The sequence below is a fragment of the Epinephelus lanceolatus genome, chromosome 8 (assembly GCF_041903045.1).
Source record: "Epinephelus lanceolatus isolate andai-2023 chromosome 8, ASM4190304v1, whole genome shotgun sequence".
Lineage (NCBI taxonomy): Eukaryota > Metazoa > Chordata > Actinopteri > Perciformes > Serranidae > Epinephelus > Epinephelus lanceolatus.
In genome coordinates this window covers 16,573,676-16,591,248 of record NC_135741.1, presented here as the reverse complement: position 1 = coordinate 16,591,248, position 17,573 = coordinate 16,573,676, and the positions used below count along the sequence as shown (strand labels likewise).

The 17,573-nt window shown below is 41.4% G+C and overlaps 1 protein-coding gene across 2 annotated transcripts in view; it reads right to left on the bottom strand.

The window, feature by feature from the left end:
• Nucleotides 1-6,346: 6,346 nt before the first annotated feature.
• The window catches only part of fbln2 (fibulin 2), a 34,865-nt gene continuing 23,638 nt past the window's right edge, over nt 6,347-17,573 (bottom strand). For both annotated transcript variants that reach the window (XM_033629565.2, XM_033629566.2), the window contains exons 10-17: nt 15,721-15,858; nt 14,042-14,182; nt 13,548-13,676; nt 12,796-12,921; nt 12,294-12,410; nt 12,057-12,185; nt 11,541-11,664; nt 6,347-9,537 (exon numbers count right to left, since the gene is read on the bottom strand). In XM_033629565.2, the coding sequence (XP_033485456.2) occupies nt 9,180-9,537; nt 11,541-11,664; nt 12,057-12,185; nt 12,294-12,410; nt 12,796-12,921; nt 13,548-13,676; nt 14,042-14,182; nt 15,721-15,858 (1,262 nt within the window). In that variant the 3' untranslated portion in view covers nt 6,347-9,179. The remainder of the gene's footprint in view (nt 9,538-11,540; nt 11,665-12,056; nt 12,186-12,293; nt 12,411-12,795; nt 12,922-13,547; nt 13,677-14,041; nt 14,183-15,720; nt 15,859-17,573) is intronic.

The following is a 17,573-nucleotide window of genomic DNA, read 5'->3' as shown; positions in this document are numbered from 1 at the left end:
CATCTGTCCCTGTAAAAACAAGATATAAATCCTATGTATAAACTTTTTTTGTGACAGAACAAGCTACACGCCTTCCAAAACAGAAATGTTTGTAAATAAGGACGGGGCTGTAACTCAACAAATTGGGTATTTACTGACATTAGAATCAACTTGAGTAGGACATGAACATCTGCACCAAATGTCTGTCTATGGTCAGATGTTGTCACCATGGTAGCATCACAACTATGCAGGGTGCACTTATGAAACTTCACAGGTGTGTAACTGAGATCACAATGAACACTGAGGTTGGAGATGGTCGCGATCCGAGCGAGGGAGCAGGAAGTAGAGAGTGGTAGGATGTAGGGATGGAGCCATTTGCCTCTTCACTTCACGCCTGTTGCCCACATTTGTTTTCACTTGTGAGTCACTGTATTGTGTCTGTTGTGATCCCATTAATTAATCTAATAGTTGTTACGATATTTCAAAGTGTTGGAGCGCTAAAGCCATGTCACTAGCTTAACTAAAAACACATTTCTTACATTTACTATCTATTAAGATGTATCCATGGAGGTAGTTTTGCTTTTTATCTACCCAGATTTTGATACGTTGCACTGAAACATTTAAACATTTAAGTTGAGCTAACACATTCATGTTAATCTTTAGATACACTAATCTTAACTCTGGGTCTGGTAACAAGCTTTTCCATGACCATCCCAGTCTGAGCGTCTACCTTGGTGGATTTAGTGCCAAAACAACTGAGCTTTCAGTGTGTGACTTAAGAATGAAAAAGAATTACTACATTTAAAACATTTAATTTAAAGAAAAAACAAACAAACAGGAAAATCCGTGTTACTCTGGATAATCCACACACTGTCAGTTTTTCATGAAGACTATTTCTTCAACAATAACAAAAAAAAACAACAAAAAAAATCAATGCTCTGAGCAAAGCAAACTAAATTCAGTTAATGTTTACTGTACTGGCAGCAGAATTACAAAAAAATGGTATCTGACATATGATATTCTGCACGTAAAACCAAATTATCAGCATTGCTACACACACCACTAGCACTTTTTTTTAGTAATTTTAATCAACTGACCGTGACACATTTCATACTGTCATAGAATACAGTCCTGTAAATGTAACCCTAATTTTGAGTGAGTCAATACAGTACATCCAGAGAGTGAAAAACATGGTTTGTGGTGTCAAAAGTCACATGCCAAAGATTTCTGGCATTACATTCTGTCAAAATGGCAATTAACAAGGCAGCGCATCATCTGCGGCTCCGCTCCCATTGGTCAGAGAACCTGTTTCCAAGGTGTCGACCTGTGATTAAGACTCCAGTAAATCTTCCCACCCATGGAGCCGTGGAGATGAGCCTCCCCTCGGGTCAATCCTCTCCTGCAGGGATGAGCCTTGCTTTCCTCTGTCTCTGCCCTCAGGGATGAATCTCTAACATGCATCTCTTCCTCCTGGCCGTCTCTCAGGTCAGCCTGGAGGCAAAATGTCAGTTTTAAGGGCTTCGTTGTTGTTGTTTTTTTTAATATGTGTGCAGTTTCACCAATTCTATTCTAAAATGTGGGATATTAGAGATGTGGTGCAATATCTGTTGAAGTGTGATAAGATGACACCAAGGCAGAGCTATCAGGCGCCTCAAAGTGACAGGCAACCTCACATACCTTCCTTCATTCACCTCTCAGGCAAATTCCTCTCTCGCTGTCTTTCCTTCTGCATTTCTCAACTCTTCGTCTCCCTTTTTTTTTGCTCTTGTTTTCCATGGAGGCAAAGACAAACATGATATCTTGCTCTGCAATTTATTGTGAGGTTTAACTGATATTTTCTCAGAGCTCGCTCTGTGTCTTTTCATGCCCAGTCTCCAGGCCAAATAAATGTGACCCACCCATAAATCATATTTGCTGCAGAGTCGTTTGACCTTTTAGTAAACTGTTGGGCTTTTCACAAAGTGAGCTCTCATAGGCATCGCCATTGTCTCCCAATGTAATTCAGGCATTCTGTCAATGATCAGTCATCACACCCTGTTGTCAATATAATTGCGTATAATAGAAATGTTGACACACAACATAATCTACAATAATAACTATCTGATGTGCTCCACAAATTGACCAATCGCACTGCTGTGCCTCAAGGCCCACATCTGACCCAGCCAATCATATGGAGCAGTGGGAGGCCGGAGGTTGAGTCGGTGCACTCCGCACACTGCTAGCTACTGTATGAAGTGGGCTTGACTGCAGGTAGTTAGCCTCAGCCTAATCTAATGATGCATACTTCCCCTTGTTTATGGCAGCCAGGGAAAGAGGGAGCGCTAGCCTGTGCTTGTCTGCTTCTGAGAATGCCCATTAACGCTCTTTTCCCCCTCAGGTGATGACCACCTGAGCTATCAAAGACAAGCGTGTCTGTAACACCAACCCAACCCCCCCCCCCCCCCCCCCCCCCCATCACACTCCATCCCCACCCCTCCTCTGCTCCGACCTCCACCTACACAGTAGATCGCAGTTGTTCATTTCCCTCCAAAAGTTGCATTATAAGAGAATGTATCTCACCATCATCATCATTATCATATTTATAACAATTTCCTTTCCAGTGCAGACTCAATAGAATCCAGTACACCTGCATGCAGTCTTCTGTTAGTGACTATTTTTGAATGTATGTCAATGTGCTTTTAGCTTTCAAGGGTTAGTTTATTTTCTCGCTCACTTCATGAGGTATGCAGACAGTTTTAGTTTTATTTGCCAGGTTTTTGTCAGGCTGTGAGATCTCTGCTGTCCCCCTGATACAATGGAGGTGGATGGGACTTTGTGGCACTTAAAGGTCCCGTGTTATGCTCTTTTTCAGGTTCATATTTGTATTTTGGGGTTCTACCAGAACATGTTTAAATGTGTTGATGTTCAAAAAACACCTTATTTTTCTCATACGGTCTGTCTGAACATACCTGTATTCACCCAATGTTTGAAACACTCCGTTTTAGCATCTGTGTCTTTAAATGACCCAGTCTGCTCTGATTGGTCAGTGTTTCTGGGTCTTCCACACGTGCACTCTCAGCCTCTCCGCGTTGTCACTGCAGCCAAAGGAATGACTCTAATGGTACTATAGTGTCCCTCTCTGCCTTTACAGACTATTTACTTCTCATCAGCTGATATCATTTAAACATCTAATAGTTGTCACAACCTGAAGGAAGTCCTGACCGCTCGTTTAAAGACACAGTTTCTGAATACGACCTGTGGGCATATCTCTGTGGACTGAGCATTTTGATACTTCTCAGTATTTATATAGCACCCACACCTACTTTACATTTTAGAAAAGACATGACAAAATGATATTTTAAAATGTGGGACATTTAAAATGAATATGCATGTATATATTTTTTAAAAATCCAGCTCTTTCTGGAGACAACTGTCCCAGGAACACAAAGTAGAAAGACAACAGGAAACAAGGAGAGAACTGGTGATGTTGAGGTTGCCCTGTTTCTACAGTAGCCCAGAATGGACAAACCAACACTGGCTCTGGATAGGGCACTCACTTTTTCATGTCGCCCACCATAGTTAGAATTACCTCTTTTTTTTTATGTGAAACTGCTTTATTCAGTGTTTTTACTGGTGAAATCACTGGGCCCACTTGTTTTGGAGAGGAGGCTACCACTGCTCCCAGTAAAAACCTTCTGAGGTGAGTGCACTTTAGCAGAAGAAAGAGAGAGGTGAGCACACTTTAGCAAGTGCTGGGCTAGTGACTATCACACTGAACCAAAAGGGACTCAAATGCAGACTCAGTCACTCAAGCAAAGGCATCCAAAAACGACAGGCAAAGACAAAACCCAGAAATCCAAAAAGTGGGTCAATATCACAAGGCAAACAAAGTAATGAAGTAACAAAGAAAAGGCTGGACCGCTGACTCAAAATACAAGACAAACTGGCACAGACAAAGGGAAACACAGAGACTAAATAGGGGAGACAACGAGACACAGGTGTGACACATTGGGACAGGTGCAGGTAATCAAACAGGCGGGAAACACAAGGGAGCAGGACGTGAAGAAACCTGAAAGGAGACAAGACGTGAGTTTCAAAATAAAACAGGAAACACAAGACAAGAAACATGAGAATGTTACAGTGACCTGTCTGCAATGTGCCAAACAGCATTAGCGTAACACAGATTTGTAACATGAACTGCTTTATTAAGTGTTTTTATTGGTCTTAATCACTTGGTCCATTTGTTTTGGAGAGGAAGAGACCTCTGTGGATAATTCGGCTCCGGGTAAAAAACCTCCTGAACAATTAAGGAAGGAATTCTAACTGGGAGAAGTTTCAGCTGGTTGCAATCTGTGATCCTGATGCCACTTAATCTCCCTAAAACTCACACATTGGGTTACTTTTAGGGTTATTTTTTGTAATCTTTATTTAACTATGGTTATTCTGGACCCAGTGTTGGGCATAAAAAGCTCAGAATTGTCACAACTGTATATTGTTAAGCCTAGCTCACATTACATGATTTTCACCGTGATTTTGACGTCGCAGAGGATCTTGAGAGCCACCTTGGGTCGCAGGTGAGTCCGCAGATAGTCTGCCACGATGAGTCCTCATGTGTGAACAAGCCTACGAGCAAGTCACCCCCTCGTCTGTGACTGGGACTGGATATCTGGCATGCTAGAAAACTGGAGAAGTCTGACACGACTGACAAAGAGCATCAGCCAATGAGAGGCGGGATACGTCCCACGTCAGCCCGCAGGAGGATGGAAGAAATGTGAGGAGGACAAGCCGCAGGGTTGCCAGGTCTGCTTATTAGCCGCAACTTTGGGCTTGTTTTTTTGTAAAGTCACTTACAAATATTGGTAGTCACGAGTTGCAGTTTTTTGGGCTTGTTTCTAAACGTCACCTTTCTCTCTATATATCCGTCGCAACACTGAAGAGCCGGCAAGCAGGATCACGGGTAGAGTGTTGTGTTTGGACCCAGGCCCTGGAGGCAGATCTGAAGAATATCCATGCCCTTACAATGTGTTGTCCCCAAGTTAAAAAACATAGTTTGGTGACGTCACCGCGTTATCTGGGGCTCTGTCGCGAGGGCTGACAGGCGTGCACACACAGGTCGTAACGCAGTTGAAGAAACAGTCGAAACACGTCGCTAGGTATGAACACTCAAAAGATTATGATAGTCACTGGGTCAGAACAACCCATGGTTCTTGGTGGTTCTTACGGGTACTGGGTGAAATTATCCCTCATTACATTGATGCTATTGACTCAAAGTTGGTCAGCTTTGACCTGGTAATTTTCTGTGTGTTTAGTCTTCTGTTTTCCGCTAAGAAAGCATATCTACTGGAGCAATGTGGATCGAGTGCCTCGCTTAAGGGCATGTCATCATTTAGCACTGACTGAAGAGAGAGCATTCCCCATTCATTTTCCTAACCCAGATTTCCCCAGACCGTCCCTCACAGCCCCTGCAACCGAAGACGAATGAATCTGACTCTCCTACAGCTCCTCTTCCTTTGTCCAGGACATTTCAAAACTTCCTGTCGGTGTCCCTAAACCCATAATAGATGTGTGTATCTTCCCCTGTCTGGGATGCGTGATTCACTGTCCCTGAAACACAGCACCACCTAATCTTGAAGAGAAGATAAAGCTAATTAGGGGAAAGAGACATCAATCACAGCTCCAGGGCTCGTTATGTACTGTGCATACCAAGAGTGGCATCTCAGTCACTGGGTGTGTTTGAGCGCTTGAGTCAGTCATACACACGTAGCTATTATTATGAGTTATGTCAGGAGGAACGTCTTCAGCCTCCAAGAATGAGAAAGCTGTATTAAATGTTTCCTCGACTCTTTTTGGGAGTAACCGGCTGTTATCATTTTCAAGTGAGCGAGGAGTGATGGACTAAAATTAGTGCAGAAATCAACAGAAATCAGTCTCTTTTGTTGAAATGACCTTCGGCAGTATAACTCATTTCAGAGACCAGAAAGCTGGCGAGCAGCTCTGTTTGGATGTACAACATGCATTAATACAGCTGTCACAGAGACACACACACCCTTTCCGATGATTACAGCAGGTCCGGGAGGTTCACTGAACTCTGAGAGGGGGCAGAAGATTATCTCATAGCTTAAAGTAGAGCTTATTAAAAAGAAGATCATCTTAACGCTGTTGTTTATAACATTCTTATACTTTAATTAGCTCAAATGTCTTTACACTTAATGAGGAACTGGTGCACCTTTACAGCTGCTCTGTTGTGTAAGTTGCCATGGAAGGAAGCCAAAACATGAGGGTGCAGGACTGCATTCATCCTGTAGGTGGGAGTGTAACTCTTTCTGTGACACAACCTACAGCTGGAGTTTATCTGTGTAGAGCCTACAATACATTACACACACATATAAAAAAAGACTATAATTATTTTATTTCAGATATCAAACATGATCATTGCTTTTATTATCCCTCATAAAACGTGCATGCGTCAAACAGGCGTGTGTCGATGGATGACGTGTATGTTCACTGGCAAGGTGTGAACAGGTATGTAAATAGGCATGGATATTTACTGTGTGACATGCCCTGACAAGAGTGGATTATATACTTTATGGAGTTCACCAAGGAATAATGTTCACTACGGTGTGTAAGCGAGAATCGGTGCACAATCAACGTTTGTCAAGTGAAAATTACAGATAACGAACTGGTTAAAAGATGATAACTTCATTCACTGTGTATCTTGCAAATGAAATACATCAAATGCAAAAAAATAACTATAAGAATTAGAAATCAAGTCTAAAAAAATAGGTGAGTTATAAAACATGCAATATTTCCAGTGACTCTCCTGTTGTGATGTGATAACTAAGATAACATAATATGATATTAAATGTACTGATGTCTTTGTTTTTATACATGGGTATACACTAGAATGTGTGTGTGAATATATGTGTATGCACATGTACACACACACCCACGTGTTGGTGTGTGCCTGTGTGTGTATGTGTGCATTTAAGGCACACGTCATCATGTCTTATGTTGGTAAAATGTGTCCTCTGACTGAAATTATCAGTAATCTGTAAATTATACCCTGTGGATTAAAATGCATGTAAGAAGTTGAATTTTATCCTATCAAATCGTATTTATGTAACCAGATAAAATAATAATAATAATAATATTCTTCTTATTATTATATTTATTTTTATTTATTTGAAATAATTTTTATTTATTTAATTTACTGTACATATTTATTTATGTATTATTATTATTATTATTATTATTATTATTATTATTATATTGAATTTATTTATTTGAAATTAGTTTTATTTATTTAAATAACATTTATTTTTAAATAATAATAATAATAATAATAATAATTATTATTATTATTATTATTATTATTCATTGTTATTTTTGATATTTCTTGATTATTTTTTCTTCCTGTTCTTTGTTCTTTCTTTTTTATGATGTATAACTCCATTATTACTGTCAAATATTTTTTTAAATGCAAATTAAAAAACAAATAATTAATTAATTAAAATTAATACAATAAAATAATTAGTGTAATAGTTATAAAAATTAATAATAATAATAATAATAATAATAATAATAATAATAATTAATTAATTAAATCAATAATTAAAAATAACATCCCTCCTAACAGTGCACAAAATTAACCAGTCCTCGCCAAACTACATTTGTGTTTTTTAATGTTTTACTAAAATACTTTGCAATTTATGAATCTAGCATAAAAATATAATACATCCATCAATACTGCGTCTGATTACAGGGATACAAAAATACAGCATAAAGAGTGATACAAAATTATATAATATAAAATACTTTGAGGACAAAACAAAAACAGCAGCGCGGGGTAAAAGAAAAGTTGTGACACCGAGATGCAAACTCTTACAAGACACTTTGTCTCTGCTTTCACCACAAAGTGATCAAACTACACATCACCATCTGATAACAGGATGATACAAGCACAAAACTGGGATACAAATCTCTCATTATGACAAAAAGAAGAAGAGCTGGGCTGAAGCTAGAAGCCAGTTATCATTTTAATGCTTTACTCACATCTGGTCGAGATAATCAGCAAATTGTTTCATTCTGCTGGTAAAATAAATATGTTTGTGTTATTATGTTTGGATTCAGATTTTAATGGGTTTTGGAAACTATGGAATGTGTTTTGCATGGATCTCTTGAACCGTGGAAATTAATGACGTACAGTAACAACTCAACTGAAAAGTGGTAATAAAAGAAAAGATAATTTTGATATTACATGCAGTCGCGGTGAAAACAGACTCAAAAGCCTTTTTGAATATTCCACTACTTTTACAGCAATGCTTTAAAGGGACAGTTCACCCCGGAATCAAGTATACATATACATATTCCTCTTACCTGTAGTGCTATTTATCAAAATACATTAATTTGGTGTGAGTTGTTGAGTCTTAGACATGTCTACCTTTTCTCAAATACAATGGATCTAGATGGCACTCGGCTTGTGGTGCTCAAAGTGCCAAAAAAAAATACATTTGAAAACCACAACAGCAATGTCTCTTTCCAGAAATCATGATCGGATACTCAAGATAATCCACAGACCTTGTTGTGAGCAATTTCATGGAGGGACTATTTTTTGCGTGGAAGGAGGTGTGCATCCTCTGCTAGCTCATCTAGCACCACTGAGCTAGCTAAAATTACAGCTAAGCTAAGTGGGATGCCATTAATGTTAATATCTCGGGCTGTCAAGAGCACAAGCCTCTCGTCCATGAGTAGATGCACACTTTTTTCAGAGCAGAGGTTGTTGTGTGAGCTCTGTAGAAAGAACGTAGTCCCTATGGGAAACTGCTCACAACAAGGTCTGTGGATTATCTTGAGTAACTGAGTCATGATTTCTGGAAAGAAACATTGCTGTTGAGTTTTTCAAATGTATTTTTTCGGCACTTTGAGCACCACAAGCTGAGTGCCATCTAGTTCCATTACAGACATCTCTACAGCTGATATCTCCAACACTCAGCAGCTAACACCAAAACAATCTAGGCTGATAAACAGCACCACAGGTAAGAGGAAATATATGTATATTTGATTTTGGGGTGGACTGTTCCTTTAAAATGAACTTCGACTGGACTGGAAACAAGCGAGATTAACTACTCAAACCAATCATGACAGACAGTGGTATACTTTATAACACTGTTAAATAGTGTTAACGGAAAAGGTCCATGGTGGCCACAGCACGTCTCTCACTGTTAGAGTGAGTTGGCCGTGATGAAGACGAAGATCCTGGCCTGGAAAGTGGTAAACGTCCCCTGTCTCCAAAGCTTCATCTCCACAGTGATCGAGAAATCCCTGGGACCCTCGACCTGTCGATTTAAGTACACAGCGCCCGTGTAGGCGTTCAGCTTCCGGGTGCTGAAGTAGTTTTCCTCATTTCCCCGCGTGATGGTCACGATGACGTTGTCTCCCGAGTAGGCGGGGGAGGGTCCGATGCGGAAGATCTGAGCAGGGACGACGATGTTGGACTGGAAGCTGAGGTAGTAGTAGGTGATTCTCAGAGGGGAGTTTTGACAGTCCAGGTAGTCGGGACAGCTGATGCGCTCACAGCGCCTACAAGGGACACAGAGAAGGAAAACTTTATTTGTAGAGCACCAAGGCATTTCAGCGTGCTCAACATGAGACATATAAAGTCCTGGTATACTTCAGAATATATTTTTCAGAGACACTTTCTATGAAGACCATATTTACAGTGCATCATGGGGGCATTCATAGTGAATTATAATGCATTCATAATGATTATGACTGTGTTTAAAACACACACATAATGCACACAGTATAGATATGACTTATAATGAGTGTGTGTGTGTATGTGTGAAGGGGTTCATAATGGGTTCACACATTGCAGTGGCTGCATGCAGTGCTTGGGGTGAAAGAACATAAGTGCTGGTACTCCCCTTGTTCACATGTTGGCATGTTTATCAAGCGGGGGTGGGCAGTGGGAGTGGCACGAACATTAGCTTGCATTTAGTGACACAGGATTTAACTCCCACTCTGTCCGCGTCCTCTTGCCCCTCTGGAGCACGGCCAGCATTATAATAATGTTAAGTGACAAAGACTGGCCGCCAACATGGGTGCAATTTACGAGACAAGAATGGGAACAGGTGAGCGTCAAGTACTGCTCTCTGAGTGGCCCATGTAGTGCCCCCCAGTGTCCTCTGGGTAATGCAGTTTATTTAGGGCCATTATGAATCACCCTGAGAACTAGATATGGAGAGGGCAGAGAAGAGTACCAGCAGCTTGAGAGAAGTGGCGGTGGGCAAGAAAAAGTCATGATACAACGAGGAGTAAAACACAGAAGTGAGAGGTGAGTACCGACCCACTTGGAGCACTGGCTGCATACAGACAGTTGTTAATGGTTTGTTAGAACATCCATTGTCATTGCTTCTATTCAATAGTGATAATGAAGTCTTTTTCTTACTTTGTATATATAATATAGGTTTATAACTTAAGGTTCCACTCCTAAAGCAGACACATTTTACTTGTTATTCTTTATATTGTGTGTTAACATTTTGGTATCTTTTATAACAACCAATTATGAAGCAGCATAGATTCTTTTAAATGCATGAAAATGCATTACACTTCACTTTATACTTATTTATTTGATATATTTTATATATATCATTTAGAAAACAAATAAATAAAATATATTGTTGGAAAAAATCTATAAAAACAGAGACAAACAATAAATCATTAACAGACTTAAAATGAGAAACATAAATGAACATTTCATGTCCGAAAAGGAGCAGGAAGAAGCAACATGCTTGTCTAGCCCTACCTCCAACCCCAAACTATACTCATCCATCACTAATCAGACTACTACATAAATACACTCCACACCACCTGCACTTCTTAATATCTGATAACCAATTTCACCCTGTGTATTAAACAAATACAAAGATACAAATTGAGAATACAGACAACAGTCTCACCCTGAGTGCACTTTACATCCCTCCTAATCATTTCTGCACCTTGCGAAGATACTTTCTTTGTGCCTCTTTTTAAACTGTCTAGTATCTTCACTTTACCAGCAATGAAACATCATAATGAAGCATGCATTATTAGAGATGCATGAATATATACTTCACTTTACTTAAAACACAATGGTAACTTATGATAGTGCATGTACTATTGCAGCATATTGTGAGTTCCTACAACAGTTGACTGTGGAAGTGTGTATAGATAGTCATGTATTATCAGCCCCAACAGTCAGCCATATGTTACCTGAACTTGTAATTCATTGTTATGTGACATCTATAATGTTTTATGACTGTTAATGTAGTACATCAGAAAGCATGTTCATGAGTGAAGTCATAAAGGATTACAAATGCTTTATAGCTCACTATGAATGCCCCCATAATGCACTATGTGGTCTTTATAGAAAGTGTTACTGATTTTCTTTTCCTTTCACTCCTCTCCCTCTTCTTGCTTTCAAATAAAAAACTATCCTTTACAGAATAATCCAGCCTCATATGAATCACAAAATCCTAACAGAAAGGTCAATGAGGCATCTTACTGAGCAGTGGAATGGGTTTTGAACCGATTTCATCACTTACGTGTCCGTCCCTTTGCGGTAGTTTGGTGGACAGTCGAGAGAAAGGCAGCGATACCCTCCTTGGATGTTGTAGCAGGTCTCAGCTAGAGAGCAGTTATGGGCCCCTGTGGTGCACTCGTCGATATCTAAAACACACAGTTAATGCACAAGGGCTGGTTTACTGCCTGCAGTCGAGGAAATGCGTTTGTCACAGCATAATTGAACTTTGAGGAAAGGCCTCATTGCTGAAACATGTGAGACGAAAAACTGCTCGGGTAAAAAATTCAAATTAGCGCGACAAGATTTTTAGGCCAATAAAGTTTTACAGTCTGTGTAATTACTGAGCCACTGTAAAAGTACCAATTATATTTATCTGAGCATAACCGTAACTATACACTCTATGTGGAGTTAAACGGATGCGGAGCTGTTTTAAAATCTATTTCCAAGCTGAACTCAATGAGGTGCACTTGCAGTGAAGCAGCTACAACACAGCGAGTGCATGCATTGAGTTGGTTTTGTTTCATAGAGGGGTGTTCACCTCTGCAAGAGCGCCCATTTGGAGACATGGTATAGCCATACTCAGGACAAGCACACTGGTAACTGCCAGGAACGTTCACACACTTGTAGGTACACAGATGGCCGATGCTCTGGGAGCACTCATCGATGTCTGAACGGCAGAGAGGAAATAAATCATGTGAGATTGATTCGTAAACTTGTCCAAGCATATGTTTGGTATAAATGTGGTATTTGTGATGTGTAACAGAGTGTGCCCCACCTTCGCAGGTGTGCCCGTCCTCCCGGAGGTAGTAGCCCTGTCTGCAGTAGCACTGGTAGGAACCATAGATGTTGGCACACTCCTGGCTGCATGGGCTGGCCAAACACTCATTCATATCTGGAGATTAGAGGTTAGAGCTCATTACTGTCACAATCCACTTGATCAAAGGATTCTCAATGTTTTTATCCTAACATATAAACACCATGCTGTTATTAAGCCAATTATGTTTTTACTGGTTTGTGCTTTAAGGCATGGCATGATATACAGTGCAACACTAACACCCCTCGCTGCCATTCCTCTTCAGCAATATGCTGCTGTACAGTGGCCAGCTTTAATATCAGCTCAGTCTAGGAATCTGCACACACACACACAAACCTGGCACACCAACAAACACACACACACAGGCATATTTTCACGCGTAGATTCACAAAAACATACAACCGCAAGCATTGACATGTACACATGGATGCACACACACCCAGGCAGACAATCATACACACACCTTCACAGTTCTTTCCATCGCCGGATAAGCGGAAGCCAGTTGTACACGAGCATTCATAGGAGCCTGGGGTGTTCTCGCAGGTCTGGGCACACAGGCGGCCTGGGTAGCGCCAGCACTCATTTACATCTGAGAGGAAGAAGCAGTGTCATCACACCGCTGTAAGTGTGTATTGCATTTGTGTGTATGCACCCATATGTGCGAGGGCACGCGTGCAACCGAGCATGAGCTGGTCCATTGCCCTGCACGACGGCGTATACGTTTGCATGCCTGTGCGTGTTTGAGTGCATGTCAATGAGAGTGTGATGTGAGGGGACCAGCTGCCTGCTGATAGTCTAAACACTTGAGCAGAGTCCATTATTATGAGAGTCACAACATAGTGAATCACAAACAGAGGGAGCAGCAGCAGCGGCAGCGGCAGGGGCAGAACGAGGGTCCTCTACAGCAGGAGACGTGATCGGCCCAGTGGCTACTGCAGGAGCCAGCAGCAGAGGCTGGCATACAGCAACAGCTCTCCCACCGCAGAATAATAAACAGGAGCAGCAGAAGAGGCAGACAAAGAAGAGGGGTGGCTGTACAGTAGTGCAAAAGTGATGAAGAGCGAGAGGAAGGGAAGGAGGGAAGAGAACGAGCGTGAAACTGAGGGACAAGGGAGAAAAGACAAAATGTACAAAGCTCCACCTTTCTTTCTGTTCTGCTGTATGTGCAGTATGTGCGCTTCCTCTGCATGGTGATGTGAATGATGTCTAACATACCTACACACATTCTTCTGAATGAGTCATACTGATAGCCTGTCTGGCATTCACAACGATATGAGCCAGGCAGATTGTGGCACAGCTGGCCCTCTCCACATCGATGCAGACCGCTCTGACACTCGTCCACATCTACGAGACACACATGAATAGTAAAGAGACGGAGAAATCAATAAAATGACAAAGATGACATTCAGCTGCCATGAAGGAATGTTTGTTGTTGTATTTTGACAGTCTCCTTAGTGTGTGGAATAAGATTAATCCTTTACTGCAATGGAAAAAACACTCAAAAATATCATCATTCTTTGTAATTTAAAGGAGCAGTGTGTAGGATATAGAGCCATCTAGTGGTGAGGAATGCAGATTGCAACCAGCTGAAATTGTTCAAGAGGTTTTTACCAGGAGCCTCTCTCGCCTGAATTGCATCAACGTCTTCAGGTCTGTATATAAAATCATCAGATTACACAGTCTTCATGTGTAAAAACCACAAATCATACCGATACATGTGGAGCCATCAGGACTGGCATGATAGCCACGGCTGCAAATTATCTTCCTATGGCACATGTAGGATCCCACAGTGTTGGCGCAGTTAAATGCCAGACCACATGGCTGGGGCGAAGCGGCACACTCGTCAATGTCTGTTGCAGAAAGAGAGACGGAGGGAGATGAAGATGAAGAAAGACAGAAGAAGAAGAAGAAGAAGAAGAAGAAAAACACAAAGGCACAAAGGCAGAGCACGAGAGACCAGAGGGCAGCTCTTTAGCCACACCGTCATATCAAAGCAAACACACATCACACAGTCGCATTCCCTCGGATAGCTTTGTTGTGCGTGTCTGACATTTTCTCGATTTTCTCATTTCTCAGAGCATTTCTTTTACACTCCTTTTCACAGGGGCGTCGGCTGCCTCGACATGCCCCAGTTCCTGCCCCTGGGGGCTAATTCCACAGCATCAGTTTGTACTGGAGGAGGACAGAGGATTGGCTTTTATCCACCCCTCCGCAGCCCCTAACAGCAACCTGTCTGATCTCCTGTCTGTGTGGCTTTTAACCCCTCTGTCACTGCAGCCTCACTGATTCACCTGCACGGCGTGCAACAGCAGACTATGATTCACCTGTGGGGAAATTTCATACTTGACTTGGTTCAATCACTTGTGCTTGGGAACAAGATTGGAATCTCAAAAAACAAAAACAATACTAAATGTTATATAAAACAAGCAGTGAGGGGGGGCAGGGGGGTCATGGCCTCCCTTATACAATGGCGCCCCCCTACTACTGGCCCTCCTGGTGAAAATAATTCAAGGCTGACTTTACGGTATTGAAGAGGCTGTGGTATGCTCATTTTTCATGCTAGCACAAAGGTAGTGGTATCGCATGAAACAGGACAACCTTAGGTATCCATTGGTACCAACCATGTCTGCTTGTCAGGAAAGGGGCTAAATGATGCTACAAATTTAGGCTAAATTTTGGTGAAGGAATAGCTGGCATGGCCGTTTTCAAATAGGTCCCTTGAACTCTCACCTCAAGGAATGAAAATGGGTTCTATTGGTACCCTCGAGTCTCAGCTAAACTAGAGAGGGCTTGTTCCCAGTAAATGTTATGTTCCTGACAATCAATGTAGTCCTTAAAATTAAGGAAAAGGACAACAGCCTATTTGGAGAACAATGAATTGCATAACATGTATGGATACATCACACATTAAAGCAGGACTGTTGTGGGACTCAAAATGTGCCGATATAGGTCTATGCAACTGTAAAATGCAAAAAAACAAAGCATATCAGTATCAGTTTCCTTAACTCTCATACTGATACAGCTTTTACTAGCCTATATGCTTCAACAGCACAATCAAATTCCTGAAATTCAGACAGAATTCAGTTGTAACTTTTGTTTTTTTGGTATGCCAGTCAAATTTTCTGTGACTCCATCTAGCCGCCCACTGAAAACAAGGCCTTGTTGGCTTGTTATATACAATTTAATCCATATTCAATGACACCAAAAAACACTTCATCAGTTTATTTCCTCCATAAGCACAATTAAATGAGGGAAAAAAATAGTAACTGAATGAAAACCTGCATACATGCCCTAAATCGTTTGCCCAAGTATTGGAACATTTGCAGACCTCGCTGTAATTGGAAAAGCAATTACGTAACCATCGCAGTAAGGAAGTGATTTCTCTTACCTACACACATGCCCTGTGCGTCCTGGTTATAGCCCACAGGACATTGAGGTCTGGGGTTGCACCTGAACGAGCCCTCCGTGTTCACACACTCAAAGCCGAGCCCACAGTTATGGGTCCCCTGCACACACTCATTGATGTCTGAGGATGGAGATCAATCAATGAGAATGAATGAACGAGGACTGAACACATGATTAATTGCAAATAAGCACAAATCAAATGTTATTAGTCTCAGTCTAATAATCCACAACGTGTGAACTACAGTGCATGCTGTGATACACGCATGTAATACTACATTTTGCCACTGGATGGCACTGTGGTTAAATGGCAGACTGTGCAGGTACTCATCTATCATAAAGCTCTCCCTGTCAATACCCTACAAGTTAATCAAGAGCAAAATAATTGTATTACAACTCAGAATTCTTATCTATGCTAATTACTCTTGTTATAACCAAAATGGCCTCAATGACAGTTATTATTTCGGTAAGATGGATTTATCTAATGAGTGAAAGCAGCAGGAGTCACATGCAGTAGCCCTCATGTGCAGAGTGTGAATGAGCACTGCAGAATATTCCTCCCCAGAGTCCACTAACGCCTGTCTACTGAGGGATTCACCTCCTGTCAATCAGCCTTCCACATCTGCTGCCGTAGTATGAACCAAAGCTGGGGGGAAATCAAAATCTCAAAGGAACACAAAATGTGGTGCATGTGTGTGTATTTGTGTGTGTGTGTGTGTGTGTGTGTGTGTGTGTGTGTGCATAATGCATGAGTGTCTTATATTTTCAAGCAGGCCTGCATGATTTTACCCCCGTAATTGCTGTACAGAGGCCTCAAACAGCTCTGGCGAGCAGCCCTGCTGATATAGGGTAGGTCTCTAAACAGCAGATCGTGATTGAGCATCTTGCTGCTGTCACAAGCCTGGCAGAGTCAGCAGGAGCTGAGTGAGTCCGACACCGACGGAGACAGAGAGAGAAAAGCCAGGAAGCACGATAAATGTGTGAGAGATTGGCCATGACCTCCTGAAAATTTAACCCTTGGCTGTGTTTTTCCACTGTTTCTGCTCCCTTTATTTACAGGCTCATGGCACGCAGGTGCATGCGTTAGTAGGGCGTGTGATATATTGTTTTATCCAGAATATGTCTGGCTGAAATGCCATCAAGACACCATGCATGTGCAAGGATACATTTTATGAATACAAAAGACTTGGGCAATTTTAAATGGTCTGAGTTTTTAGCCAGGCTCTGTGCAGGGCAATGCTGCTCTGTTGATTGCTTGGTCGATCTAACACTTTGATCCAGATTAAAATATGCAAACAGTTATTGGATGGATTGCTATCAAATTGCAGGGATTTGTGACTTTGTAACTTTGGTGATCCCCTAAATTTTCCTCTCGCACCTCCGTGAAGTTGAGATGTGATTTTGAGTGACTGCCATGACATTCATCTCCCCCCCAGGACGAATTGTAATAACTTTGGGGATCCTCTGACCTTTAATCTCGTGCCTTCATCAAGTCAAATGTTTAATTTGTCTAATATTTTCAGTAAATGACTAAACAACCACAGCTGTCTTTAGTGCTGATTACCAAGCGTTTGCATGCTAACAAACTAAAAAGATGGTGAACATTATACCTGCTAAATATCAGCAGCATGGCAGTGTGATTGTGATGTTGTCATGCTGGTGTTAACCTAAAGGAGCTCTATATGATATTCAGAGTGTCTCAATGATACAGAGGCTCACATGGCTCTCCACATGAAGGCAGCTGGGCCGGTGGCTAGCCGCTAACGGTGCAAACATCCCAAACAGTGCTAACAATGTCAGTGACGACAGAGCTAACAGTGTTAACCAGGGGTGTACCCA